General features: G+C 43.3%; 1 protein-coding gene across 1 annotated transcript in view; it reads right to left on the minus strand.

The window, feature by feature from the left end:
- Positions 1–25906, minus strand: part of LOC128106966 (RB1-inducible coiled-coil protein 1-like) — a 129439-nt gene that overhangs the window by 19251 nt on the left and 84282 nt on the right. Inside the window, exons 16-20 of the mRNA XM_052732333.1 lie at positions 14438–14606; positions 13179–13310; positions 12341–12524; positions 8568–8683; positions 7533–7633 (exon numbers count right to left, since the gene is read on the minus strand). Coding sequence (XP_052588293.1) covers positions 7533–7633; positions 8568–8683; positions 12341–12524; positions 13179–13310; positions 14438–14606 — 702 coding nt within the window. The remainder of the gene's footprint in view (positions 1–7532; positions 7634–8567; positions 8684–12340; positions 12525–13178; positions 13311–14437; positions 14607–25906) is intronic.

The following is a 25906-nucleotide window of genomic DNA, read 5'->3' on the forward strand; positions in this document are numbered from 1 at the left end:
GTGTTCTATAAAGGAAGATTAGTGTAACTCAAAGAGGTGGTTAGCTTCATTGACTGTCTCAATCCATTATCAAGGGTAAACTTCAGAAGTAAATCCATTTATTTCAATTTAAACATTAGTATTATATTAATGTTAATAATTAATATGAAGTTAATTGTAGTTCATCAGAAGTTGTCTTAGAATAACATGATATATGAAAATGAGCAAGGTAGAAGAAAGTTTTATACTTTCAAATGTTTGTTAATTTCTATCAATCCACACAATTTATTACAATAATTGTTTATTGTTATTGGATATCAAGCAAGTTGGCTCTTTTGCTGTGGATGATGAGACTTACTAATGGGAAAATATAACACATTTATTTTCATTTCTTCAAAGGAAAAGATATTGTCCATATAATTGTCTATTATAGATTGTGGAAAACTGTACATGAATTATTTCCAACAGTTTTTGAACAAATGAATGGCACAGGGTAGGGCTATTTAACATTCCCTTTGGGGAACCTTCTATTGATATCTCTTACCAGGCTGAGAATTATTATAAGTACTTATCATGGAGGCAAACTTTTCCCTGTCCTTTTCTTGTAGAGGTATAGTGAAGAAACAGTCTTTTAAGTCAACAGTATAACAGGTCATTCTTTAGGTAAGAGAGAAGGCAAAGGCATTCCAGGCTATAGAGAGCCCATTGACTGAATTATTTTATTTATGGCTCTCAGATGTGTCAGCATTCTCCATTTTCAATCACAAATACAGGAGAATTACAAGGACTGAAGTCCCACAACACCTCACAGGTTACAGTCCATCATCAAGGGAAGCCAAGGCAAGATCCCAAGGCAGGAGCTGGAAACCACAGAACATTGCCCATTGCTCTGCTCAGCTACCTTTCCTCTATGTTTTAGGCTCTCTGGTCTAAGGATAGCCCTACCCAGAGGGCTGAGCCTTCCAAAATCAAATAGCAATAAAAAAAATTCCAAATAAGCATGCCTGCAAGCCACTCTGATGGTGTAAGTTCTTCAATTATATATCAAGCAGATCTCCAAAATTAGCCATCCAGGCAAGTCATAAAGCCTCATTATGCTACAAAAAAAATTGATCCTTGATGAATAGGACTCTATGTCCAAAGTAAAATTTCTAATGTAGGATAAACAATTTAAAAGGATTTATGTCAGAAAATGAAATATTTACAGTAATGACTGACAATAAGCCCAATCCACAAAGGAAAAGTTGGTAATTTGACTATTGAAGTCCTTTCTAGAGGCTGAAGGGTGGATATGGGGAGCAGCTGTTGGCTGACAGCACTTTTGACCATCCTTGCAGTGTTTGGTGGGGGAGTTCCCATCAGCAGCCCTACCTCTTAATGCAGAGAGCAGGTCCCAAATACAAGACTGAGACATCAACTGGATGCCAGAGCTTTTGTTCTAGAGAAATGGAGGAGTCCATTCTGCTTGATGATTTGGGGAAGACTACATCCCATTTTCAATGTTGTAGATGATGCAATCTTCTGAAGCAGCACCAGGAACATTGTCTAACACCAGTGTTCTTGGGGACACACGCTGCAGTGCCCTTGCTCATCATGGAAGTGTCAGTGGGAGCTCTGCGATAAGATTTTCTCTGGAGTATTATGTGCTTCCTGGTGCTGATGCTTCCAAATCCTGCCTCTTTAACCATCAGTAAACTTCAAATCCCAATAAAACATCTTGTGCTTTGAAAGCAATTGGAGTCTTCTACCTGTTGTATACAACGAAGACTCCACAGAAGTCTTCCCAGGCCCTCCTGTTTTAAGAGGGAGTTTTTGGCTTTTTTGGGTTGTTTTTCCATTTGTCTTTCCTTTTCAGGATGCATGGAGTGAGCAAGAAGAGGTTTGGAGGATTTAAAGGCCAAAATATATGGCCTGAGGAACCCCACTTTGTCTGACTGCTGCATTGTGTTTGCTGTGTTGGGCCTTTCTTCCTTTTTCTTTAAAGAACACCCATTTCTCCCTCCTGGAGCCCTTTCCACCATAGTTACGACCAGGCACATCATACTTCTTTCAATGTCTAATCTTCTGTTGTATAGAAACTGGATTTCCAGCTGATCTCCTCCTTCCCAAGAACCAGAGATGGGTGTTTAGCCCTATTTCAGCCATACATGGCCACAAGGAGGCCAATAAAGTCGTCATGACCATGGGATATAGCTGAACCAGATGTAAAATGATTATTGTCACTCCATCCTTTCACTCTCTAAGGGAGCTATTTGCTCAAGAATATTAGTGAAGAGGGAAATAGGACCGTGATGGCTATTCTTGGTTGTCAATGAAAATATATATGATATTAACTAAAATCAAAATATACAGATCACATATATGGGAGATTTCATTTGAAGTAGGAGGATCTACTTCTAGTCCTGCTCTTTGAGGTAGGAAGTCCCACCTTGAATTCAGACTTTAACCCAGATATAATCTGGATCACCCCTTGTGCTGGAAGGTTGTATAATGAAATGGCAGAAGGAAGATTTACTCTTTCTCTGCTTGCTCTTGCCTTGTGAGCACATCCATTCCTTCACTGGAATTAGAACCTACTTCTTTAAGATTACAGCATAGACTACAGACAACTAAGACATCCAGTCTTGTGGCCTGAGCAACTACTGGATTCTTGGACTTTCCATCATAGCCATCCTTGTATAGTCTGGACCACAGACTGGAAGTCATTCTAACAAATCCCTTTTCTAGATATAGAGAGCTTCAGGTTATAACTTCTATTACTCTAGAGAGCCCTGACTAACATGTAGAGAGGACATTCTAGAGCAGTTTGTGTCTCAGCGATGTCACAATTCCCAGTGGCCACCTTCCCTCAACCCTTCTTCAGGTGATGCTCTCAAATGGAATGCAGAGGAATATAATTAAATTAGGGCCTCAGATGGAGAGATTCTAGGGTAAGTAAGGAACAGAAACAAATCCCCATGTCTTAGCTTTTGTGGGCCGTGACTAGGCACCCCCTACCCACATGAAGATCAGAGGACAATTTGTCAGAGGTTTGTTTTCTCCTTCAATCATGTGAGTCCCAGGGAAGAAACTGAGGCCTATAGGCCTGGCAGCAGGTACCTTTGTCCACTGAGCCCATTGTCCAGGTGATCACATCATCCATGGAATTGAATGAGTTTTGTATCTATATTGATGATCTGTGTGTATATACGTTCTTTATTCGTAGAGAGTAGATTTTTTCTACCCTTGGTTGACTGCACCAGTTTGGGATCCCATAGGATTAATCCCTCCACACATTAACTCTCTAATTCAGTCTCAGAAATCAGATCTGGTCCAGGGGAGCTTCACAAGAATACAGCACTCATCTGGAAGGAACCCTTCCTCAATATACAGTGAGATCTGCTGTGGGCAAAGAGCAGCATCAACCATCCCTCACCCTTCCTAGCCTTGCACAGGCGTGCTCTCCATCAGAGGCACATGGCTTTTGCTGCAGGCTTCATCCACTCTGGCTAGTCTGAAGCTTCCTCCCAACACTTAGCTGGAGCATCAAGAGGGACTCCTAACCACACCTCCACCACCAGGAAGATCTTCTCATTTCTGCATTTTATCAGATGGCCCTAATCTTTATTGTCATCCAATGTGAGATGTGAGAGATCTTCTCCAACCCTGACAATAAGTGATGCTGGAGCAGGATCCTGAACCCATGAACACCTTGCATGGATGCATGGCATCCTAAGATAATTACCACCATGCCTACATCATATATTTGTCCCTATTGAACTCCTGAAATTTCTCTTTTTGCTTAGGGCTGATTCATTCCAACTAATACAGCACAGGTGGCTAGAAAGAAAACAGCCCAGTGCAGGAGCTGACGAGATGGCTCCTTTACTTTGAGTAATTGTTTCTCTCCCAAAGAAAAAACAGAGCAGCTAAAAAGCATCCTTAACTCCAGTTTCGGTGGAATTTGATGCCCTCTTCTGGCCTCTGGTGTAATTGCATGCATGTAGTTTACAGCCCTTCGGCAGGAAAAACATCCATACATATAAATAAAGAAATCTTAAAAAAAAAAAAGAAAAAGAATAAGAAAAAAATATTGCACTAATGCATCATTAAGGCCTACAGCAGCAAAAAAATAATGTGAAAACTTATCTTTGAATTCAATCTGTCTGTTATTTGGTTATCACAGGAGCTATATTTCAAAGAAATCAGAGGCAGATAGCTCCGGTTTTTTAATTTGTTTTTATTTAATATTTTATTGATTCTCCTTTGGTTTCATATCCCGCATCCATATTCCACTCTTCCAAATGCCTATTCCCTTGCATCTGTGCTCTGCCCTTGAGATTTCCCATCTAAAATAAAACAATATAAAGAAAAATGCAAAATCCAAAATGAAAAGAAAACAAACACAAATCTTGCTGAGGAATCTGTATTGTGGTCCAGTGAGTCATACAGTACACCCTTTCCTCTATATATCTGTTCTTGCAAGTATTCCTGACCTCTGACTTCTCCTACACTGTCAATAATCCACCCTCACTGGGGCTCCTCTTGGATATAGAATTGATGTCTGTGCCATGGAGATCCTGTAGCTCTGATCTGCAGATCTTGGCATTCTCATGCTCCTGCAGTTCATAGATGAAGAGGGTGTTAGGATGGGATAACTTATAGCCCTGGTTCTGAACCTGGGTGGTAGCTGGGTTAGTGAGCCCACCAGCTGTCCCTCATCTTCACACCTGAGCAAGCTCTCCAACTCTGCCCCAGCTAAATCAACAAATGCAGCAGGCAGAAGAAACAGAGCCCAATTCTCCTCCTTTCATGCCCTCACATTTGGGTCATCCACACTCAGACCACAAGAACCAGCTCTGCTGTTTGGACAGGCAAGTAGCTGGGCCCACTCTCCCAATTGTTGTAGTTGGTCAGGGGCAGACCCAGCTCTACTGTTCTCAAGCCCCAGAGGCCAACTTTCCCACCAGCTTCAGATAGCATATGTTCAGGTGGGGCAGGCATCTTTCCCTCACCCTTGCCAACACAGGTCAGAAGAAGGGGAGCAGAGTCAGCTCTTCTGCTCTCATACGCTCAGGGCCAGCTCGCCTGCACCACCACTAACAGGGTCAGCTCTACACGCTGCTCAGTCCAGGTGCAGGATCCACTCTCCAAGTGCTGCAGTTGGTGAGGGGCAGATCCAGTTCTCCCTAGTGCTGCAGCCTGTGAGGGGCATGGTTAACTCTTTGAATCCCTATCCTGTCTTCATGGTAACAGGATCCACTGACACCAACATAAACTGAAGCTGTGGCAGGGTACAGGTTCCAGACATGGCCCTTAGCAACAGCCTAGACCAGGAGGCCACCATGGCCCCTGTGGCAGCATAGGCCACTGAGAGGTATATTACCCTGGAAGAAGTACAGCCCTAAAATATTAACATGATCTTAAGTGGCTACTCACACACTAACTATTTCTGTGTATCTCTTGGTTGACAACACAGGCAATGGACATGAACATAGAACCAGGTTGCATTTGCAACATGGACCTAGACATGATCCTAGGTTGCATCCTGAGTCTGCATGTCTCCATGGCCCTGTTTGGCAATGCAGGTCACTCAGATTGACATGGACTGAGCAGCAGGCCCCAGATATGTCCATGTGGCTGCCAAGATTCCAGGAATTTGCAATGTCTTTGATGGCATTAGGAGCCTGGGACATCAATGCAGACCCTGGTTTCAGCAGAGATATGGACCCAGATGTGGCCTTTGGCAAGCTTCCTGGCACATATTTCACTATGGACCTCGGTGGCAGCATAGTCCTCTAAAACACACACACTGCCCCTGTGGGATCATATCCTTGAAGTACCATAGTCACAGGTGGTTCCCAGACTGAAGGTGGCTGCAAAGCCCTCAGTGGTAACAGGAGTCACAGATATCAACACAGATGCCAACATCTGTGACAGGGCCATGGACAAGGTATGGTCCTTGGATGCCCAGACAGGGACATCACCAAGGCCCAGATGGCAAGCAGGTCTTGGAGTTTTTGCATACTCCCTTAGTAAATATTTGGATTTCCTGAGAGGCATTAAAGCAGTACTGTTCTGTTTCATTAATATGATTCACATGATCATTTCATAAAATGTGTATACAGAATACTATAGTTTAGGGATAGCTAAGAACAGTATGGATACATTTTCTATCAGGAAATAGGCATACAGAGTTGGAAACAGCATCCACATCCAAAGCCCTGTGTATCCCTGGCTTGGCTGGGAACTCACTATGTAAGCCAAGCTGGGCACACTAGAGTTCTGGAGTTACAGGTGGTTCTGTAGCTATAGGAGTGAAACATCACACATGACCTAGAAACTGATATTAAGTGTGAAGAGTTGGAAACTGTCTGTTTAGAACAACTTGACATCAAGATCATCTTCCGTGATGGGTTTCCAACCACATGGGGAGGGCTAAGGACTCAGTGAGCTTGCAAAAGTCATGGACATTAAACTGACAGAAAAAGTCTTGCTTATCAACATCTCTACCCTTCACATTGTTGTATCCTTCACAAGGAATACATTCTGTTGACTGTCATGGTTCTCAGTAACACTTCTCTCAGATTTTCTGTGTCTCAAGTTCGTTAGTGATGCTTTCTTTTGTTCAGGAGTAGTGAGTCAATAGACCATGGATCTGATGGGGCTGAACCACCTGGAGGTCAGCTGGTGTCTGTCTCACTGGTGAGATCACAGCTGAAAGGGGTGTCTTCCTCTGAGGGGGCCTTGACCCTAGGGTGGAGAATGTTGCACGATCAAGCTGACTGTGGCTTCTATGGCTTCCTCAGTTGTCCCTCAAGAGCTGCTGTCAGTGAAGGAAAGGCTATCATACCTAAAGCTGTTTGACTGGGACACAGCTAGATAAACTTTGAGCCCAGGGCAATACTGACCAGAGAAATCAGTCTTAAGAGCTCAGAATGGGAAATCAAATTTTTATTTACAAAAAAAAGAGTCATTTTACTCAATAGTGCCTTAAAACAAGCACAATATAAACAGTAAACAGCCTTATCAAAATACCAAACAACAAGAACAAAAGAAAGAACAAATGAATTCAAAACCTCAAACCATAACAAAGAAAACCAAAAAACCCAAACCAAACAAAACCCAACAAAACAATCAAAAAAAAAATTAAGCTACGCAGCTTGCTTAATTAAAATAATAAGATTAGGATAATCATGCAACAGACTTTGAAGCACAGACCAACATCCTGTGGCTGGCCTTGGAAACATGGTAGAAAGGCAGTCGAAATTGTAAAAAGCATTTTCAAAAAGTATAGCCATGCTTCCTTGGAATCTCATAGGATGTCTTCTTCTGAGGAGGCTTCGATCCTAGGGTGGAGAACACCATGGGTTCAAGTTGTCTGTGGCATCTTTGGCCTCCTCAGTTCTCCTATAGTTGCTGTGAGAGAAGGAAAGGCAATCAGTCCCAGAAGCAGCCTGGCTGGACCACAGGCTAGACAGAATTAGGTCTATTCACATCGGAAGCCAATGTCAAGAGTCCCCAGTCCCCATGAATGCCATGGCTGCAGGGGTTGGAATGCAGTGGTGGCTCACTTGCCTGTGATACTTCCTGCTCCTGCTCCAGCAGTTCTTTCTGCAGGAGGCTCTCATCCTGGGCTGTGACATGTTCCAGCTTGTGGTGCAGATTTTCTGACCTAGAGGAGGAAGGCAGTTAGGGAACAGGCCTGGTGGGGACCTGCTATATCAGCTGTTGAGCCTGAACCAGCTCTAGTCAGCTGGACCTTCCAGGGTGATCTTTCAGCTCAGGTCAATCCCTGCATTTCCTAGCAGAGAAATGTCAGCTTATACCTGGGTCTGGGTTTTATTCTCAGCTTTTAAAATCTACTAGAAAATGAACTTAGAACTACACTGTGCTGGGCAAGATATTCAGCATGTTTTTCCAGTTTTCTAGATACATTGTTGTGAGAAAAAATAACAGTGTCTGATAAACAGTTAAGGGAAGATATAGATGGCCCTGATTAGATACCAGGTGAATGAGCAACCTGGGAAACTGAATGTAGACCCTCTAGTGAGTCTACAAAATAAAAGCAGTGAAGGTTCTGATTATTCCTACAGCACAGGAACCTGCCTGAGTTCAACACCTCAACTCCTAAATAATCTTATGTCCAGAAAAGTCTTTTCACAGGAGACAGATATACAGTGCAGAGAGCCTTTAATCAGCAAGAGTGTGCTGCATGCAGATCTGCCCAAGTAGGACTTTTTCTGTAAAGGTGATGTTCTAAATGGAAAATAAAGTGACAGGAACAAACCCGGACCTCCACAACTAACCCTCCTCCTGCTAGATTGAGGACTACCATAGTGAGATTTATGGGGAGACACAGGGGACACTGAGAAGATACCAGAGAGCTCAGAAGGGAATAAGGGGTACACATTCCCCAGAAACATTAAAGATCAAACATAGTGTTTCCTGGAGAAGTTCTTGTTAACTGGGCCAGCACAATACCCTGAGGTGGACTTTCCTTGGCTGTGGCTGAGAGCCATCCAGATGGGGAGAATCCCAAAAAGGACAGAGATCCAGATACAGGTGACCTACCTGTTCTAACCACTCCTCCCAGCTTGGGCTCCTACCTCATCTCAGAGACATTGAAGTGATGTTGCAGCTTTTCTGCCAAGTCCCTTTGCTGGGTGACCAGCTCCTTCTGCTTCAGCAGGTCCTTCGGTCTTTCCTCCAGGTTTTCTTGCTCCTGCTCATTAGAAGATTGTGTTCTCAGTGGACTTTTGCTCACTCACATGGACACACATAAAGTCAGGAAAGCACACAAGTACATGTATGCACACACACAAGCACACTGTAATGCACTAACATGTTTAGTTTCCCAGCTAATGTTAATATAAAGAGCAATCACCAGAAATACTATTGAGAAGAAGATTAATTTTCTTGGATGAGAAATGAACACAGTAAGCATGAGAGATAGGGAGTTCAGACCCTGAATTGCCTGTCCTGTAACCTAATGCACAGGCAGGTAGACCTCTGGGGTCCTGGCCCATTAGCAAACCCTGCTTAGGAAGTTCCCCAAGCTGTGCAGTATAGGAATTAACCCCAGCACAGGACCACTGCATGGTGGTGGACCAGACTACTGATCTTGTTCAGGGCTTCCCAGTGGCCCTCAAAGTGAGCAAATTCCTCCAAGAGAAGCTCCCTTTACCACAGGCTGCCTCACTTCAGACCCAAAGCAATGAGCTCAAGAAACTAGAAAATCTCCACAACCAGGATCCAAAAGGAACAGTTCCTCCCTGTAAGGTGATCATTTCAGAAGTTTGTATGAGTAACAAAAGGCTGACTACATCAGAGTCAAATGATATTCCATGGAAGGGCTCAACCACACTGTACTACACTCTTCCAATAATGGACATCTAGATAGTTTCTACTAGAGGCTACTCTGAGGAACACTGCTAAAACTCTGCTGCCCTCTAGCTTCTCTAGGGACATCTATTTCATGTTCTGGATCACTGTGTCACCTGGGGATTGCAGTTCAACCTCCTGAATAAGTGTGTGTGGCTTCTCACTGCACTATAACATTTTATATGACCAGCAATGTCTGAGGGTTCTCATTTCTCCCAGCCCTCATGAGGTGGATTTTAACTCAGAATGAAGAACTCTGAAGAAAAGCAGTTACTGAGTGCTGCAGGCACAGCACATGGTGAGTGCTTTAGACCATCATGAGCCTAAGTTGGGTGTGCTGAGACATCCCCCTTCTCACACCTCAGCATGGCTAGGGGACTTCTGCACACTGCAAGTCAGACTCTCTCAACAAATAACATCCAGTCCAAGCGCCACAGCCAAGGTAAACTGAGCCAAGGTTAGGCAAAAGTGGAAAGAAAGTGGTAGCAGGCAATGTGGATGAGGACAAGACAGGGCACAGAGTAAGCCACAGACCATTGAGTATGCAGTCACCATTGACCTAGGGCATAGAAGGGACACAAACTCTCAGCCAGCCAATCCTGCCTCAAAGACACAATGGCCTCAATTTCCTGTACCAAGTTCCTTTGGTTTGCTCCAAGGATTTCCTTGCAGATAAATGTTTTTGACTCTACAAATACTAAAAACCACTGAATTACAGCAGTTTTTCTATCCTTTCATTCTAGAGAGTTAGGTGGACATGTAGAAAGATGGGCAAAAGAATACAGAATTTGATAGATGCCAAGTGTGTGGGCACAGTACATTCTCAATTATGTTGGGTCTCCATCATCATTAAAGATGTTTCATGAATAAGTTTGGAGAAATACACACACACACACACACACACACACACACACACACACACACACACAAGTTTACACATTCACACACAGAAGCACATACTTGCACTCATAAGTACTCATACTCCCAACACACACAAGCACTTACCCCTATACATACGGGAAACATGGGCACAGAAACACCCATTAACCTACACAAGGTCATAAACACAAACATAAAGGAACACTACTGTAGAAAGAACAGCCAGAATTCACACACACAAAGAGGTTCACCCTCACAGTTGGAAAGAAATGCAAACAAGGATACACACACACACACACACACACACACACACACACACACACACACATACACACACACACTCACTTCCTGAACAGATGGCCAAGAGAGGACTGCTGCCTTGTAGCAGCTTTTCTGCTCTGGGGGAGGTCATGGGTCCTCCCTGCTTTGTACAAGGCTCTTAGATTCAGCCAGCCTCTGCTACCCTGGCCTGCACTCTTTTCCTTCCATGAACTTTATACATCCCAAGACTCATTGATCCCACAGTTTGCAAGGTAATCCATCATAATCTCTTCACTAAACTTATCCTAGCTCCTCCAAGAAGACCTGGATAGCTCAAGTGAAAGAGAGTGACCCATGGTCAACACCCAGGAGGTTGTCAACAGATTAAAGTGCATATGATATGAATTCACCCCAAGGTCAGTCAGAAGGAGGCCAGTGACATCACCTGCAGTGCTTTTCAGGAACACAGCACACCACACAGCTATGAGAGGGAATCTGTTCTAAGACACAGCCATGTACATGATATAGTCAGAAACACAATGTCAACAAAGAGATGCACTGTGGGATTCCATGTTGTGAAGCCAATGAGACAAACCAGACACTTCCTGTTGTGTTAGCTTTGAGTAGTGAAAAGGAAGAAGTCTAATTTTATTTTTAAAATACCTGTATTATTTGATTTTTGTTATTTATTAAAAAAAACACATGTATACCAAAGCAATAAAAGTGTATAAACACAACAGAAAGCAATTTAAACTTACTACAATTACATGAGACAAGACAAAAGGACCCCTGGGGAAGAGGGGAGACAGAGTGCTGGCCAGAGAGAATGGCCCAAACAGAAATTTTTAGGTTCAGTGAATGACTTGGGCTCAAGTGAACAAGGGTGGAACAACAGATGACAACATAGGATTTCATTATGTAGCCTCTGAACACACACATATGCACACATTTACACATGCCTGCAGAGATCACACACCGACCACAGAAATCAAAAGTGAGCAGAAAACAAGGAAGGGTACATCATATTGAGTGAACAATTGAATTTAGACTATGCACATCACATGTTTCAGCAGAGACTTACAACACAGCTATCTGTCACTTGGGAACTAAAAATGCCTAGAGGAGAGCACACAGCCTAGTCAAACTATGTTGAAGTGATTGGAGAAAATGTTCTCTTGAAGCCTCAAATCAGTCACTCCAACCCTCAGGCTGTCAAAGTCCTACCACATCTACGGTCATTCAGTCAGCTCCAGACTGGAAACTCCAGGATGGGAGAACTGTCCAGCACCACCCATAGAAAACAGGCTGACAAGCTGATACACAGGCCTCTGACAGTATGGACCAAGAGTTAAGCTAAGGAAAGAGAGCACACTGGGATGTAGGAAGAAAGGAGAAGACCACATGCCACCCCAAAATTGACCCCAAAATGAGAACTACTCACTTTGCACTGGCCCTGGGCTCTAATTCTTACAAGCTGTTTCCTACCTGAGATCTCACATGACATCTGCAAAGCAAATGAGCCACAGGCCACTGACCTAATCAATGAGAGCTCTGTGATATTCTCCAAGTAGCTCTCTACATAGCAGACTGGTAACATAATAACATGTAGGTGTGTTATAGCTGACTGACCCATCTCTCTGAATGTACTGCAGCTTCTAGCAGAGCAGGAGGGTTTGTTTGCCAGTCATCCAGTATCTTGAAAGAGGCTAACTCTACAGAGAGACTTGTGAATGATCACAGAAATGAACAATTGGATGGTATGTAAGTGGGAGTCTGCATGGATGGTGGATGGTTACATGGGTGTCTCTATGTCTATGGTTGGACAGGTGGGCAGCCTGCCCCTAGTGCCTCAGCCTACCTGCTGCTGCTCAGCACAGGGGTCACAGATCTTCTCATGGGCCTCCTTCAAGAGCTTCTTCACCTCCTCACAGGTCTTTTGCAGTTCAATCTGCTCCTTCCACAGCTGTGTGTTCTGGATCGTCAACACACGTACATTCCTCTTTAGGTGATTACACTCTTGTAGGAACCGGCCATGGAGGTAACTGAACCACCAAAAAAAGAAATGGTGAGCCCCAGAGAGGCTGCATTTGCCATCTCTACTTCTAAATGCTACTAACCCTGAAAAGTCGGAGGCCCCCAGACAGCACAAGAATGGAGCTCTCAGTATCCAAGGCAGCATCACTCAAATGCAGGCCAAATCCAGAGAATAAACAAATTCCTGATAGATTCAACTTACTTCTGAAAATCCTGGTACCAAAAGGGATCATGTGCCTCAAAGAACAGGGGGCAGCCCACACCTGTGCTTAACTCTTCATGGTCTTGGAAAGCATCAGCAGGTAGAGGGCAAACACTCTCTGAAGGAGGGCAGAAGTCCCAACCAGAATAAATTCTCTCTACAGATCCCAGGCAAACCAGATCTGTGATGCTCTAACCAGAGCTCTGGTGGCCCTGGGCTTCAGGACATCCCCTTCATGATACAAAGGATATTCCTATCTAAGGGCTCCCACAGCTGGACAATGATGGGAGGGCCTCAGTGTTTTTCCACACTTAACAAAACTGAGTCCAAGAGGCACAAATCCAAGGGTCACAAAGGAGGATGCTGGCTAAGAGGCACACAGGCTAGAACCAGAGCCTTCACTTTGAGTCAAGGACAAAGAAAGGCAGAAACAGTCCCTCCCAAGCCAGTAGGCACTTACCTAAAGTATTCCGTCTCCTCAATCAGTCCCTTGCACTTGTTCAAGGCATCACTAATCTCCATGGGCAATTTCTGGAGAGCTGACATCACCTGCTTGTGTTCCATTTCAAGCATCTCGAGTTCAAAATTTAGCCTGTGGTAGGGCATGGACCCAGGAGGGAAAAAAACCCATGAACACAGGCCAAAAAGAACACATGAAAGAAGCTGTGCCATGGACTACCCCAGGCCAGTGGATGACAAATCTTGGCACTTAAACAGTGGGACCTCCTGGTGCTTATTAAACATCCTATCCTGTCCCCAGGACAGAACAACCAAGAGGTCTAAGGGGAGGAATCCAATGATGCATGAGCACCCACAGTGGGCTTGGAGCTATAGATAAGCACTCTAAGAAGTTCTCAGGAGTCTGTGTCACATATGTGGACTCACCAGAAACCTATGGGGACATTCTCCTGTCTTCAGAACAGGGATTCTCATTCCTGGGTGTCTATTGCTACACAAAGGACCAGAGCACAAAATCAGTACTTCCAGGAGGGAGCCCCAACTTCAGGATGGTTTTGTAAACTTCACTAGTGATTTGAATGTTCTACCAAGTTGAGCACGGAGCTCAATGTGGGGTTCCCTGGCGTCAGCAGTGCCATCATCTGGAAGCTATGTTAAATCCTCAGACCATGCCCTCAGGCTCTCAGGAACACACACACACACACACACACACACACACACACACACACACACACACACCCCAACCCACATGAAATCAGGATGCCCAAGAAATATTGGTATGTGGCATTGTCGCAAAGTATAAGAAGACCAGAGGGGAGCTGTGATGAGCTCCAGGCCTTCCAGCCACACCCTGAGATGGATGAATGGACCAGGCCCCTCCAGCTGCTGCTAGGAGCTTTCAGCACACGGTAATCTGCTGGTCAAGTACAAAGACTCAACACAAACTCACAACACCTAGCATCACCCACAAGCCACACCTGTCAAGACCTCTTGAAATGCATGATGAGAGCTCACACACTACTGTCCCTATCCTCAGACTGTGATTCAAGCCATAGGCTCTGCTTTTCATTTGGAGGAAGCAGACAAGCCTGCAACCCCATCTCACTCCTAACCAGGCTCCAAGTTCTGCATCTTAAAAAAACTCATGAAAATTAGTTTAGGCAGCAGGACACCATGGAGTTTCACCCTCTGATTCCTCAGGAATTCTGGGCTTGATACTGTGGGGTCATGATGGCCAGCAGAGAACTGGGAATAAACTACCTGTTGTTCAAATCCTTGTTTGTGTAATTGGCCAGGATTCCACGCAGCTCATTTCTCTCACATTCCATATCATGTAGACGAATGGTGAGTTTCTCTAGTTTTTTCATTTCCTGCTCCTGCTCCTGCTCAGTGAAGGTGGAGCACTGGGATGGTGCCACCCGAGTAGTCCCTGCAGGTAGACAAAGACAAATGAACTTGTATTCTAGAATGGCATAGGGCCAGGAGAGTCCATGCTGAGTCCCAAGACGAAGCCTAAGGAAGAGAAAATGCTAGGAGCCCAGTGAAGCTTCCAAACAGCAGGTCAGCTATCCTCACACTGGGGCCCCTGAGCTCTGTCTCTGTCCTCAAGCACTGTGGATAATCTTGTGCCTCCCTCCCTAATGTAGTCCCCGGGTCCTGGAAGGCCTAAGCAAGCCCAGCCAAGGAGAATTGGAGGACAGTGTAGGTCATATCTGATGTGATGCAAGTAAGTCCTGCTGTCCCTAGTAGTTTGCAGAACCAAGTCCTGATAACATGTGTCCAGGACCAAAGCTTCTGTATATCTGCTGTGTGTCCAGGGGAGTTTCTCCACTTCCTATTGGAATCATATTCCCATGGAAACTGAAGAAATCCACTGGGATGAAGTGCAGCAACACCCTACCCAGTGAGAGTCATCTCAGCAGTCAGTCTGTTCCTCCTGCCCTTCTTTGCCTCTAAGAATGAAATGAAAGAATTCCCAGCTGCAGCCTGGACAATTCATAGCTCTCCAGAAACTAACCATCAGAAACTCTTGACTCTGGCTCTGCTCTTTAGAAAGCCAGAGAAGCTGGATTGGCCCATTGTTACTCAGAAACTCCCTGCTGCTGAGCTCTACTACCAGAAATCTCAGTTCAAGTTCACTTCCTCAAGCACACTTCTCTTACTCTGCTCAGTAGTCACTGTGCCTTAGACAGATCCATCTATTTCTCCAGGTTTGACACTGAGGCCAGCTTCCTTCTTCCTCTCTTTGGTCTCTCCATGTTCCCCATTCTCTCTCCCAAGCAGCCTGCTCAGTCTTGCCAACTGAGTCTATGAGAACTGAATGAATAACCCACTGGCATTGGTGTTACCACAACACAGGTGACATCATAGAGATTACCAAGGACTCTCCAGGAGACAATAGAATCACCATAGAAGGGATGATTAGGGTCACCTCCAGCAGACCTCAACTATCAACTAACTAGCTCTTCTCCACTTCACCAGAACCATGTTGCCATTCCCAGGAGCCTTCCCAGAAACACAAGGGAAGACCTTCAACACCTCCTCCTTACAAAGCCAGAGATCTCTTTCTGTTTCATTAGAGTATAATCACTACTTCATGTATGGGAAGATGAACACTCACTTCAAAACACATCCCAGGAAATGACTGGCCCCTTGTTGAGATCCCCAAACAATAACATGAGAAATAAAGTTTGCTAAATAACATGAGAAATAAAGGTCAGGACAGAGGAGAGGAAAGATCAGTCCCCTGATGTCAACAAGCACATTGTGGAGGATCCACAAGGCTGTTACTGTATGTGGGTGTGGTGGAGCTTATGGGTGTCCTGTCAGAACAAAGAAATGTCCCTTAGTTAGTGAGAAAAATTTCCCTGAATCATCAGTACAATAAATTCCAGCCAACACAATATTAGCCAATGTGTGATCAACTAGTGACATGTCAGGCTGGAGATGCTAAGAACTGGGGTTCTCCAGGTGAGCCCTGAGACAAAAAGAGCAAACACTCCCATTAATTGTCCATTCCTGCACTCAAGATTGAGGAAAGATGAATGGCTAGGGGGATGCCATACACAGATATGTAAGGGCAAATGTGTCACAGTCATGGGAGAGACTGTAGTGTGACACTGCTATGTTGCTTCACCTAGAGCTACACAAAGACTAATTTCTTGATCTGGAGCCACCTGTGACAAAGCACATGCCCTTAGGAAGGAAATGGGCACAGCCAGGTTAAAGAATACTCATTGGAGCATGTGAAGGGCAGGCAAAGGACACAGGAGACATTATTAGGGGGTCCTTTGCCCTGGACCATTCCCAGAGCCGCAGTTCACACTTGTGAATTTCCTGGCAGTCCTGAAATGAGGAGCTAGCACCATGTTTAGCCTGGATTGCAAATTCTTCAGAAGTTTGGAGTGTGGATTCAGAAGTGTACTTGGTGGTACAAAGAACAAATGATTGATGTGGGGTAAACCCTTTCCATTCAGATGTTATATCACACTGACAACCAATTTAGACAAAGTGAAGTATCTCAGTAATTCCCTATTCTAGAAGTCAAAGCACAGTACCTGCCCTATGCACCACCTCATCTCAGTCAAACCTGACACACTGAAGGATGCTCAGGAAGTAACTGGAACATGAGACTTTGCTCTAGAAGCTTCTCAAAGACAAGACTTGAGTCTCTTCCTCTGTGGATGTCAGTTCTCCCATCTGTCAATAGCAAGGTGGAAATCTCAGAAGTCAGCAGGTTTCCTCTGTCTCCCTAGACAATGTGACCCAGGGTGCATCCTCCTAAGGCTTATTCACGGCTATAGAGAATACACTATAGCTTCAGAGCCCTCAGCCAAGTGCTTTGAAAAACCAGGAGAAAATTGCTACTGTCACACTCAGGTAGTCTATGGATGCCTGCCTCACTTAATCTACGCTTCATACTCTCATGTTAATGGGGGAAGCCATGCAGGGGCAGAACATGGTCACCAGATTCACAGCCATCCTCACTGACAATCCAAGACACCCAGAGCTGGCAGGATGGGGACAGTATCCGTCCAGGTCCACTGAATCTAACAGCTCTCAGGCTGAACTGCAGACCTGTGTGCCATCAACAGTTGGTACCCAGAAACCACAGGGGTCATTTGAAGACAGCAGTACTTGGTGGACCCTGCCCTGATAGTGGCTGTGATGTCAAGTACGAGAACCTCAGGCTTGCCAGGGCACTCTCCTTTCCCTATTATTATTGGCACACAAGTAAAGAACTCCAGTGTGTGGAGGAGGGAACACAGTTATGGTACAGATATCTCATTAACTCCTCTGTGCCTCCTTCCCCACTCAGAGTGAAAGCAGATGGTACCCAGCAAAGCAGCTAAAGCCTTGTCAATTCCTGATTCTGCCAAACTAACCATCATGGATCCTTGATGTGGGTCTGCTCTTTAGGAACCCAGAGCAGGATAGGCCTATTCCTTCCCACAAGTTCCCAGATCTTGAGCCCTAGCTCTGGAAAGCTCAAGACCATCACATCCAGAAAGCTGGCCAGCCCTACTGGACTCACTGTGTCTTCCCCAGCACCAGAGATTTCTCCAAGTTTTCCATTTAGACCTAGGGCCTGCTTCTTTCTTCCTTGCTCTGGTCTCTCCATGCTGTGTATTCTCTCTCTCAACTAGACGCCTCAGTCTTGACCACATCTCTGTAGGTGAACCTTACAGCACTGAACTAATGTCCTAAGCTCACGTGGTGTTGCTACAACACTACTGACATCACAGGGGATTCCAAAAGCTCTCCAGGATACAATAGAATTCCAGAGAAGAGACTGCTGATGTCATGGGGCACAGCCTTTGCTTCCTTGCTAATTCTTCCTGAATTGACCAGAAGCTGATGTTTCTTTCCAGGAGTCTCTGCTGTGACACAGGGAAAAGGGAAGGAAGGGAAAGGGGAAGGGGAAGGGGAAGAAGGGGAAGGGGAAGAGTAAGGGGAAAGGGAAGGGAAGTGAAGAGAAGGGAAGAAGGGAAGAAGGGGAAGAAGGGAAGAAGGGGGAAGAAGAAGGGAAGAAGGGGGAACAAGAAGGGAAGGGGGAACAAGAAGGGAAGGGGGAAGAAGAAGGGAAGGGGGAAGAAGGGAAGGGAAGGGAAGGGGGAAGGGAAAGGGAACTGAAGCGAAGGGAAGGGAGGAAGGGAAGAAGGGAATGAAGGGGAAGAGGAGATGGGGAAGGGGAAGATGGGAGGAAGGGGAAGTGGGAGGAAGGGAAAGGGGGGAGGAAGAGAAAGGAGGGAAGAAAGGAAAGGTGGGAAGTGAAAGAAGGGAAGGGAAGGGAAGAAGGGAGGGAAGCTCCTCCTCCATCCAAAGCTAGAGATTTCTCTTTGCTTCATTAGAATCTTTTCACTACTTCACCCATGAGGAGTTGAAAGCTCATTTATAAATACTGACAATAGTTGGCTCTTCTCATCCTATGGGGAGGCTACTCATTATCCCCGCATTTCCCCAGAATACTCTTGAGTAGGAGCAATAGCAAATATTACTTAGAAGTATAGACATCGAAGAAACAGAAAGTAAATACAGGATAACCTCCAGGGGCCTGGCTGTCTCTGCCCTAGTGTATTTAAAGGAATGCCAAGGGGTGGAGCAAAAGACCTCCCCCAGCACAGCCAAGTGCAGACCATCTCAGACACCTGAACTCAGGCCAGTGGTCCAATCATCCTCTCTAAGCAAACCGGCTGGGTAAAGCCACTAGGAAACCTGTAAATGGACTCTAATACCATTCTAATATCCATACACAATAATATGAGAAATAAAGCATGCCAAGAATTGGTCAGGATTATGTAGAGGAGGAGAGTTGAGTCTCCTGAAGTAAACAAGTGCCTAGAGAAGGGTAAGGTTAAGGGAAGGTGGCCATTGGGAATTTGTAAGTGAATTGAGACTCTTATGAGACACAAACTGTTCGAGAATGTCCTCTCTACATGCCTGGTGTGTTAGTCAGGGCTCTGTAGCACAACAGAAGTTATAAAATGAATCTCTCTATATATTGAAAAGGGATTTGTTATAATGATTTACAAGCTGTACTCTGGGCTAATCCAACAATGACTGTCTATGAATGGAAAGTCCAAGAAACCAGTAGTTGCTCAGTCTACAAGTCTGGATGTGTCAGCTGTCTGCAGTGTATGCTGTAATCTCAAAATGTATGCTCTAATGAGAGTGAAGGAATGGATGTGCTAAGAAGGTAGAGGAAGCAGAGAAAGAGGAAAAGCTTCCTTTCTCCAGGTCTTCCAGATGTGTTCAGCAGAAAGCATGGTCCAGATTATATCTCAATTAAAGATCTGAATTAAAGGTGTGAATTCCTACCTCAAAGATCTACACTAGAAATAGATCTACCTACTTCAAATGAAGCAGAAATGGCCCATAGGTCTGTCCTCTATTTCTGGTTGTTAGTTGACCTTAGATGTAGTCACATTGACAACCAAGAATAGCCATCACAGGTGTATTCTCCACTTCACTGATACTCAGGAGCAAATGACTTAGAGAGTGAAAGGAAGGAGTGATGATGATCAAACATCACATCTCAAACACCTGTAGATCTCATGTCATGATGATGCTCAGTGGCCTTTTTATGACCATGGATGGCTAAAATAGATTGAAATGCCAGTCTGTGGTTTCTTGGGTAGGAGGGATCAACTAGAAACCCAGTTACAAAAGAATCCAGTCTATCTCTATAATTGAAGATATGAAATCAAATAATTATGTTATGTCTGGCAGGAACTGTGTTGGAAAAGGGTTCAAGAGGCAGAAAATGGTTACTCTTTAAAGAAATAGGAAGAAAGCAAACACTGGACCTGTCAGAAAGAGTGCGGTGTCAGAGGGAGCCTGTGAATTTAGACTTGAACTCCTCCAGGCCACATCTTGCTTACTCCATGCATTCTGAGAAAGGAAAAACTCCTACTGAAGATAGGAGAACCCTGGGAAGACATCTGTGGAGTCTTCATTGTAAACAACAGCTAGTAGCCTCCTATTGTTAAACGATTTATTAAGATTTGAAGTCTCTCTGGTGGTCAAAGAGGCAGGATTTGGAGACAGCAGCAACAGGAAGCAAATAATACCCCAGAGTTAAATCATGTTACAGAGCTCACCACTGACACTAGCATGATGAACATGCCCACTATAGTGTGTGCCACCAAGAATACTGGGTTTGTGCCTGGTGCTGCTTTAGAAGCTTTCAACATCTATGGCTCTGAAAATGGGATACAGCCTTCCACAAATCATCAAGCAGAAGGGGCCTCATCCACTTCTTTAGAACATAAGCTTATAAGGAATAGGAATTCTGATGGAAACTCCTCCACCAAAACGCTGCAAGGATGGTCAAAGGTGCTGGCAGCCAACAGCCACCACCCATGTCCACCCTGAAGCCTCCAGAAGGGGCTTCAATAGCCAAGTTTACCAACTTTTCCTTTGCGGCTTGAGTGATTGTCACTCATTTTAAAGAGAGTTACATTTTCCAACATACATTCTTTGAAATTATTCTTCATACATTTGAAACTTCACTTTAGACATAGAATTCTATTCAGAGAGGGTCTATTTTCTTTGCAGTAGCCTGAAGTTAATGTTTTCCCCTTTATGGCTTGCTATGATGGCTAATCATTGCTGTCTACTTGACAAGTAGTTGAGGTTTGACTTCTTCAGACTAGTTTGTAGGTATGCTTCTTTGGCATTTTCTTGATTGCTAACTGAGGGAGCAGGGCTCAGTCCTCTGTAGGTAGTGGCATCCCCATGCATGTGAGTGTGGGCCATAGAAGAAAGGTACCTGAGCAGAGCAGTGAGTAGTGTTCCTGTGTGGTTTCAAGCCCCTGCCTTGGGATCTTGCCTTGGTTTCCCTTGATGATGGACTGTAACCTGTGAGGTGAATAAACACTTTACTTTCCCAGATTGAATTTTGGACTTTTATCAGAACAACAGAAAGCTAACTAGAACATTTGACATATTCTCAGAGCATACTCTGATATTCTATCATTTTCTATGTTGCCTGTAGCCTCTTTTTTCACCAATTACAAAGTTTGGGAACACTGTATCTGTTGCAATATCCATACTACCAATCTCACCCACTGCTTACATAACTCTACTAAAGTGGTTTTTTTTATTTTTTTATTATCATATGACATATTTCTCGCTAATATGGCATATTTCCCTACTTTTCTCTCTTTAAAAGTACCTTTGATGTTCCTGCCTTTTGCACTTTATAAATTATCCTTTGCTGCATAATAGTGCATTTATTGTTAGATTATGAAGTTCCACAGAAAAGGGTGATTTATTGTACTCACATTTCCTTATTCAAGATTTATTGCATTAGTATTATCAATTTAGCCAAAATGACCTTTTCTATTACTTACTTATCCACCAAGCTTTAAAAACCTCCATTCATTTAAGTCTTGAAGTTCTCTCAGAACATCAGCTTTAAGGGTCTTGAATATATTTAGATTTCTCTTGGGTACTTCATAGCTGTTTTATTAATAGTGTCTTTAAAAGTATGCTATCCAGATGTCTAACGTGTTTTAAGCCGATTGTGAGTGGAATTGTTTCCCTGATTTCTTTCTCAGTAGGTTTGTCATTGGTGTACAGGAAGGCCACTGACTACTCTGTGTTAGTTTTGCTCTCTTCCACCTTTATGAATGTGTTTATCAGCCTTAAGGGACTTCTGAAAATTTTTAGTTTTATTTGTTTAGAATCATATCATCTGCAAATAAGGACATTCTGACTTCCCCCTTTTCTATTTGCATCCTCTTTATCTACTTCAGTTGTCTTATTGCTCTAGCTAAGATTTCAAGTACTATATTGAATAGGAGCGGAAAGAGTGAATATCCATTTCTTGTTTTCTATTTAACATGATGTTACCGTGGGCTTCTTATACAAGGACTTTATTATGTTTAAATATATCCTCTATATCCCTAGATTCTCCAAGACTTTCATCATCAACGGAGGTTGGATTTCGACAAAGGCCATTTTTTTTTCATATACTCAAATGGTTATGTAGTTTCTTTAGTCCTTTTATGTGGTGGAATAAATATGTTGATTTATGTCAGTTGAATTATCCTGCAGGTCTGGAGGGAAGACAATTTGATCATGGTAGATGATTATTTTTTGATGTGACCTTAAACATGATTTGCAAGTATTCTATTGAGAATTTGTTTGTATATGTTCATCAGGGTGATTGTCCTATAATTCTATCTACCCAAACATATATCTATCTATCATTCTACCTATCTATTTATTTACCTTCTTACCTATCTAAGTATCTATCTCTCTCTCCCTTGCAACATCAGGGTATTCCTGGCATAAAGAAGAATTTGGAAGGGATTCTTCATTTTTTATTTTATGGTATAATCTGAGGAATGTTAGTTGGTCTTTAAATATCTGGTCCAATTCTACACTGATTCTGTCCTGCTCTTTGCTACTTTTAGTTGGGCAATATTTAATTACTGCTTCTATATCATTAATTAGTAAGCGACTATTTAAATTATTCATGTTATCTTGATACAATTTTGGTGGATCACAGACATCTAGAAATTCATCAATATTTTTGAAAAGCTTTTTCCAGTTTGGTGGAATGAAGATTCTTAAGGATTGACCCCTCCATGTCTCCTTTTTCCTCCTGTGTTTTATTATTTTCATCCTCCTCTTCCTGTTGGTTAGTGTGGCTAAAGGTGTGCCCATCTTGTTAGTGTTTTCAAAGAATCGACTCTTTGTTTCACTGTATCTTTATAATTTTCTTTTTATTTCACTGATTTCAACCATATTTAATGGGACATCTGTATTACACCCTTTCCACAAGATTCAAAGACCATCATGAAAGATGGGGCAGAAAGTTTGTAGGAGCCAGAGTTCATGGAAGACTAGAGCAAACAGTGTCTTCTGGCCATAACAGGACCACTGCACTCATGACCCACAGCACCTGTGGTCACTTATACAATATCAAGCCAGTCAACTTTCAGGCATGGAGTGGGAATGGTGCTTGAACCCCTACTCCTGACTGATGACCTAAGGATGAACAATGGCTTCTGGCAGAGGGAGAGTCAGCTTTCTTCAAGAGTCTGCCACCGGGGTTATTAAAAAGTAATTCAATGATGACGATGCAAAGTTGAGAATCACAGATGTGAGGGCAGATTTGGGGCGAATAACTGAGAGGTGTTGTGGGGTGCATGTGATCAAAATGCAGTCTGTACAATTCTCAAAGAATAAGTAAAAATACATTGAAGTATATTCATTAAATTATTAATGTAAAGAATGGATTATTATATAGGGATCATTTATTAAATAACTTTAATGAATTCTGTTAACTCCAATGTGTCTGTCCCCTTGTGGGTTCACCCATGGAGCATTATCTATTCTGCCACTAATACTGATTTATTCCAAATGGCATCCTAAAACATGGAAAAAGGATTTTTTTGTATTTTTTTTTTTTGAGTCAGGGTTTCTGTGTGTAGTTTTGTTGCCTGTCCTACAACTTGCTCTGTAGACAAGGCTGCCCTTGAACTCACACAGATCCTCCTGGCTCTGATTCATGAGTGCTGGGATTAAAGGTGTACACCACTATCATAAGGCTGGGAAAAGGATTTTTATCAACTACATATCCAATAAATGGCTAATATCCAAAATATGTAAAGAAGTAAAAAAATACTGGGTGTCAGGAGAATGAATGACACAATTATAAATGAGTTACAGAAACAGAGAATTTTCAGTAGAGGAAATTCTTGTGTCTGGGAACAGTTTTTAAAAATGTTGAGTATCCTTAGTCATCAGGGCAATGCAAATCAAAGCTATTGAGACTTCATGTTACACGAGGCAGAACAGATAAGATTAATAAAATAAACGACATCTAATGTTGGCCAGATTGTGGAGTAAGGGAAACACTCATCCACTGCTGTTGGGAATGCACACTTGTACAGGCACTATGGAAATGTGTGTAGCTGTTTCTTGGGAAGGTAGGAATCAACCAAGACCCAGCTATGCCACTCTTGGGCTAAACCTAAAGGATGCTTCACCTACCACAGAGACACTTACTTGCTCAACCGTGTTCATTGCTGCTGTATTTATAATAGCCAGAAAGTGGAGACATCCTAGGTGTCACTCAACACATGAATGTCTAAAGAAAATATGGTACACATACAGAGATGGGCTATTACTAAGTAATTAAAAGAAAAAAGAAAACCATGAAATTTGAAGGAAAATAGATGGAGCAAGAAAAAGTCATCCTGAGTGAGATAACCCAGACACAGAAAGACAAATATGGTATGTGTTCACTTATATATGGATGTTAGCTGTTGAGTTAAAGATAATTAAGCTACAATCAGTATAACCAAGTTTAGGTATAGAGTAAGAGACTCTCAGGGAGGGATATGTGTCCATAAAGGGAGAACAGAATATTTTGTTACAGATGGATGAAGGATAGAGTCTGGAACAGGATGGTCAAATGAGAAGGGAGAGAGAAGAAAGGGTAAGTGAAGAAATAGAAGGAGGGAAAGATAAAATTAAGGGCCATTTGAAGGACCTTATGGAAACCTAGTGGAGTAGAACCACTCTAAAATATATACATATATGAAGGGAAACTAGATGAAATCGCCAAAAAAAGAAAAATCCAAAAAGCAGGGAGACAGAACCCCAACTGGATATCTCTTGTCACCAAATGAAGCTACCAATACTGGCAATGGGTTACATTTAGTCAATTGGTTGGCCTAATGGGTCCAATTGGACCCCATAAAACACAAGGTATTGTAATGCTATTGGTTGCTCTCCATAAACTGACAGGAAGGTGCTATTCCTGAAGATGATACCAACACAACTCTTTGAACATGGATCAGTCAAGCTGATGTCTCCCTAGATCCCTCCCCACCTATGGACTAGATTCCAGGGTGCTGGAAGGTACTCTGCTCACTATCAAAGGAGAAAAGTAAACACCAACCCAACTACAATGGTGACTGCATCCAAGATAGTGGAACAAAGCTTGTGGAAGTAACCAACCAATATCTGACTTGATTAAAGGCTCACTCCATGAGATGGACCTCATACCAAGCACCTTGTGGGTGGACAAGACCTGAGACTGGATAGACCAGGGTCCACAGGAAAAACCAAATACTACTGTTCTCCTTAAGGGGCATAGAAATAAAATGACTCCTAACAATATTCTGCTGCACTAATCGATAATGTCTTTCTCAGCCCTCATCAAAGCAGCATCCTCCGGCAGCAGATGGGAACAAATACAGAACCCACGGTAGATTATAGGCAGAGAAGAAGAGATCTTGAACACTCAACCCTAAACAAGACATCTCCAACCAGACTCCTCTCCTCAGGCCTTAGGGAACCCTGTGGAAGAGGAGGTGAAAAGAGTGCCACAGAATACTGCAGATGGTGAGACCATGGTCCGTCTACTGAGGTGAAGCACAGATGTGGAGTAGAACCAGACTAACCATGAGAAAGCTGCACTGCATGTGTTGCACAGGACAGAGCTGGAGAGGGAGGAATGGCCCATCCATTTGGAATCCAGAAGATCACGTGAGTATCAGATGCTGGACACTAGGCTGTAGGATTTGAATTATTACACTTGATTTTGGTGTTACTACCGTCTGAAAATTTCTGTGCTCCAGCTCTTCTCTTGTGGAACAAGAAAATATTTAATTTTTTTTTTAGTTTTTTTTTAGCAGACCATTTAATAAACTTTTGTTTTGTTTGTTTTTTAGAGGCCTTGGACTTTTGAAGTGTTGTAATTTGTAA

Source organism: Peromyscus californicus, unplaced genomic scaffold, assembly GCF_007827085.1.
Source record: "Peromyscus californicus insignis strain IS unplaced genomic scaffold, ASM782708v3 Scaffold_12__1_contigs__length_115047231, whole genome shotgun sequence".
NCBI lineage: Eukaryota > Metazoa > Chordata > Mammalia > Rodentia > Cricetidae > Peromyscus > Peromyscus californicus.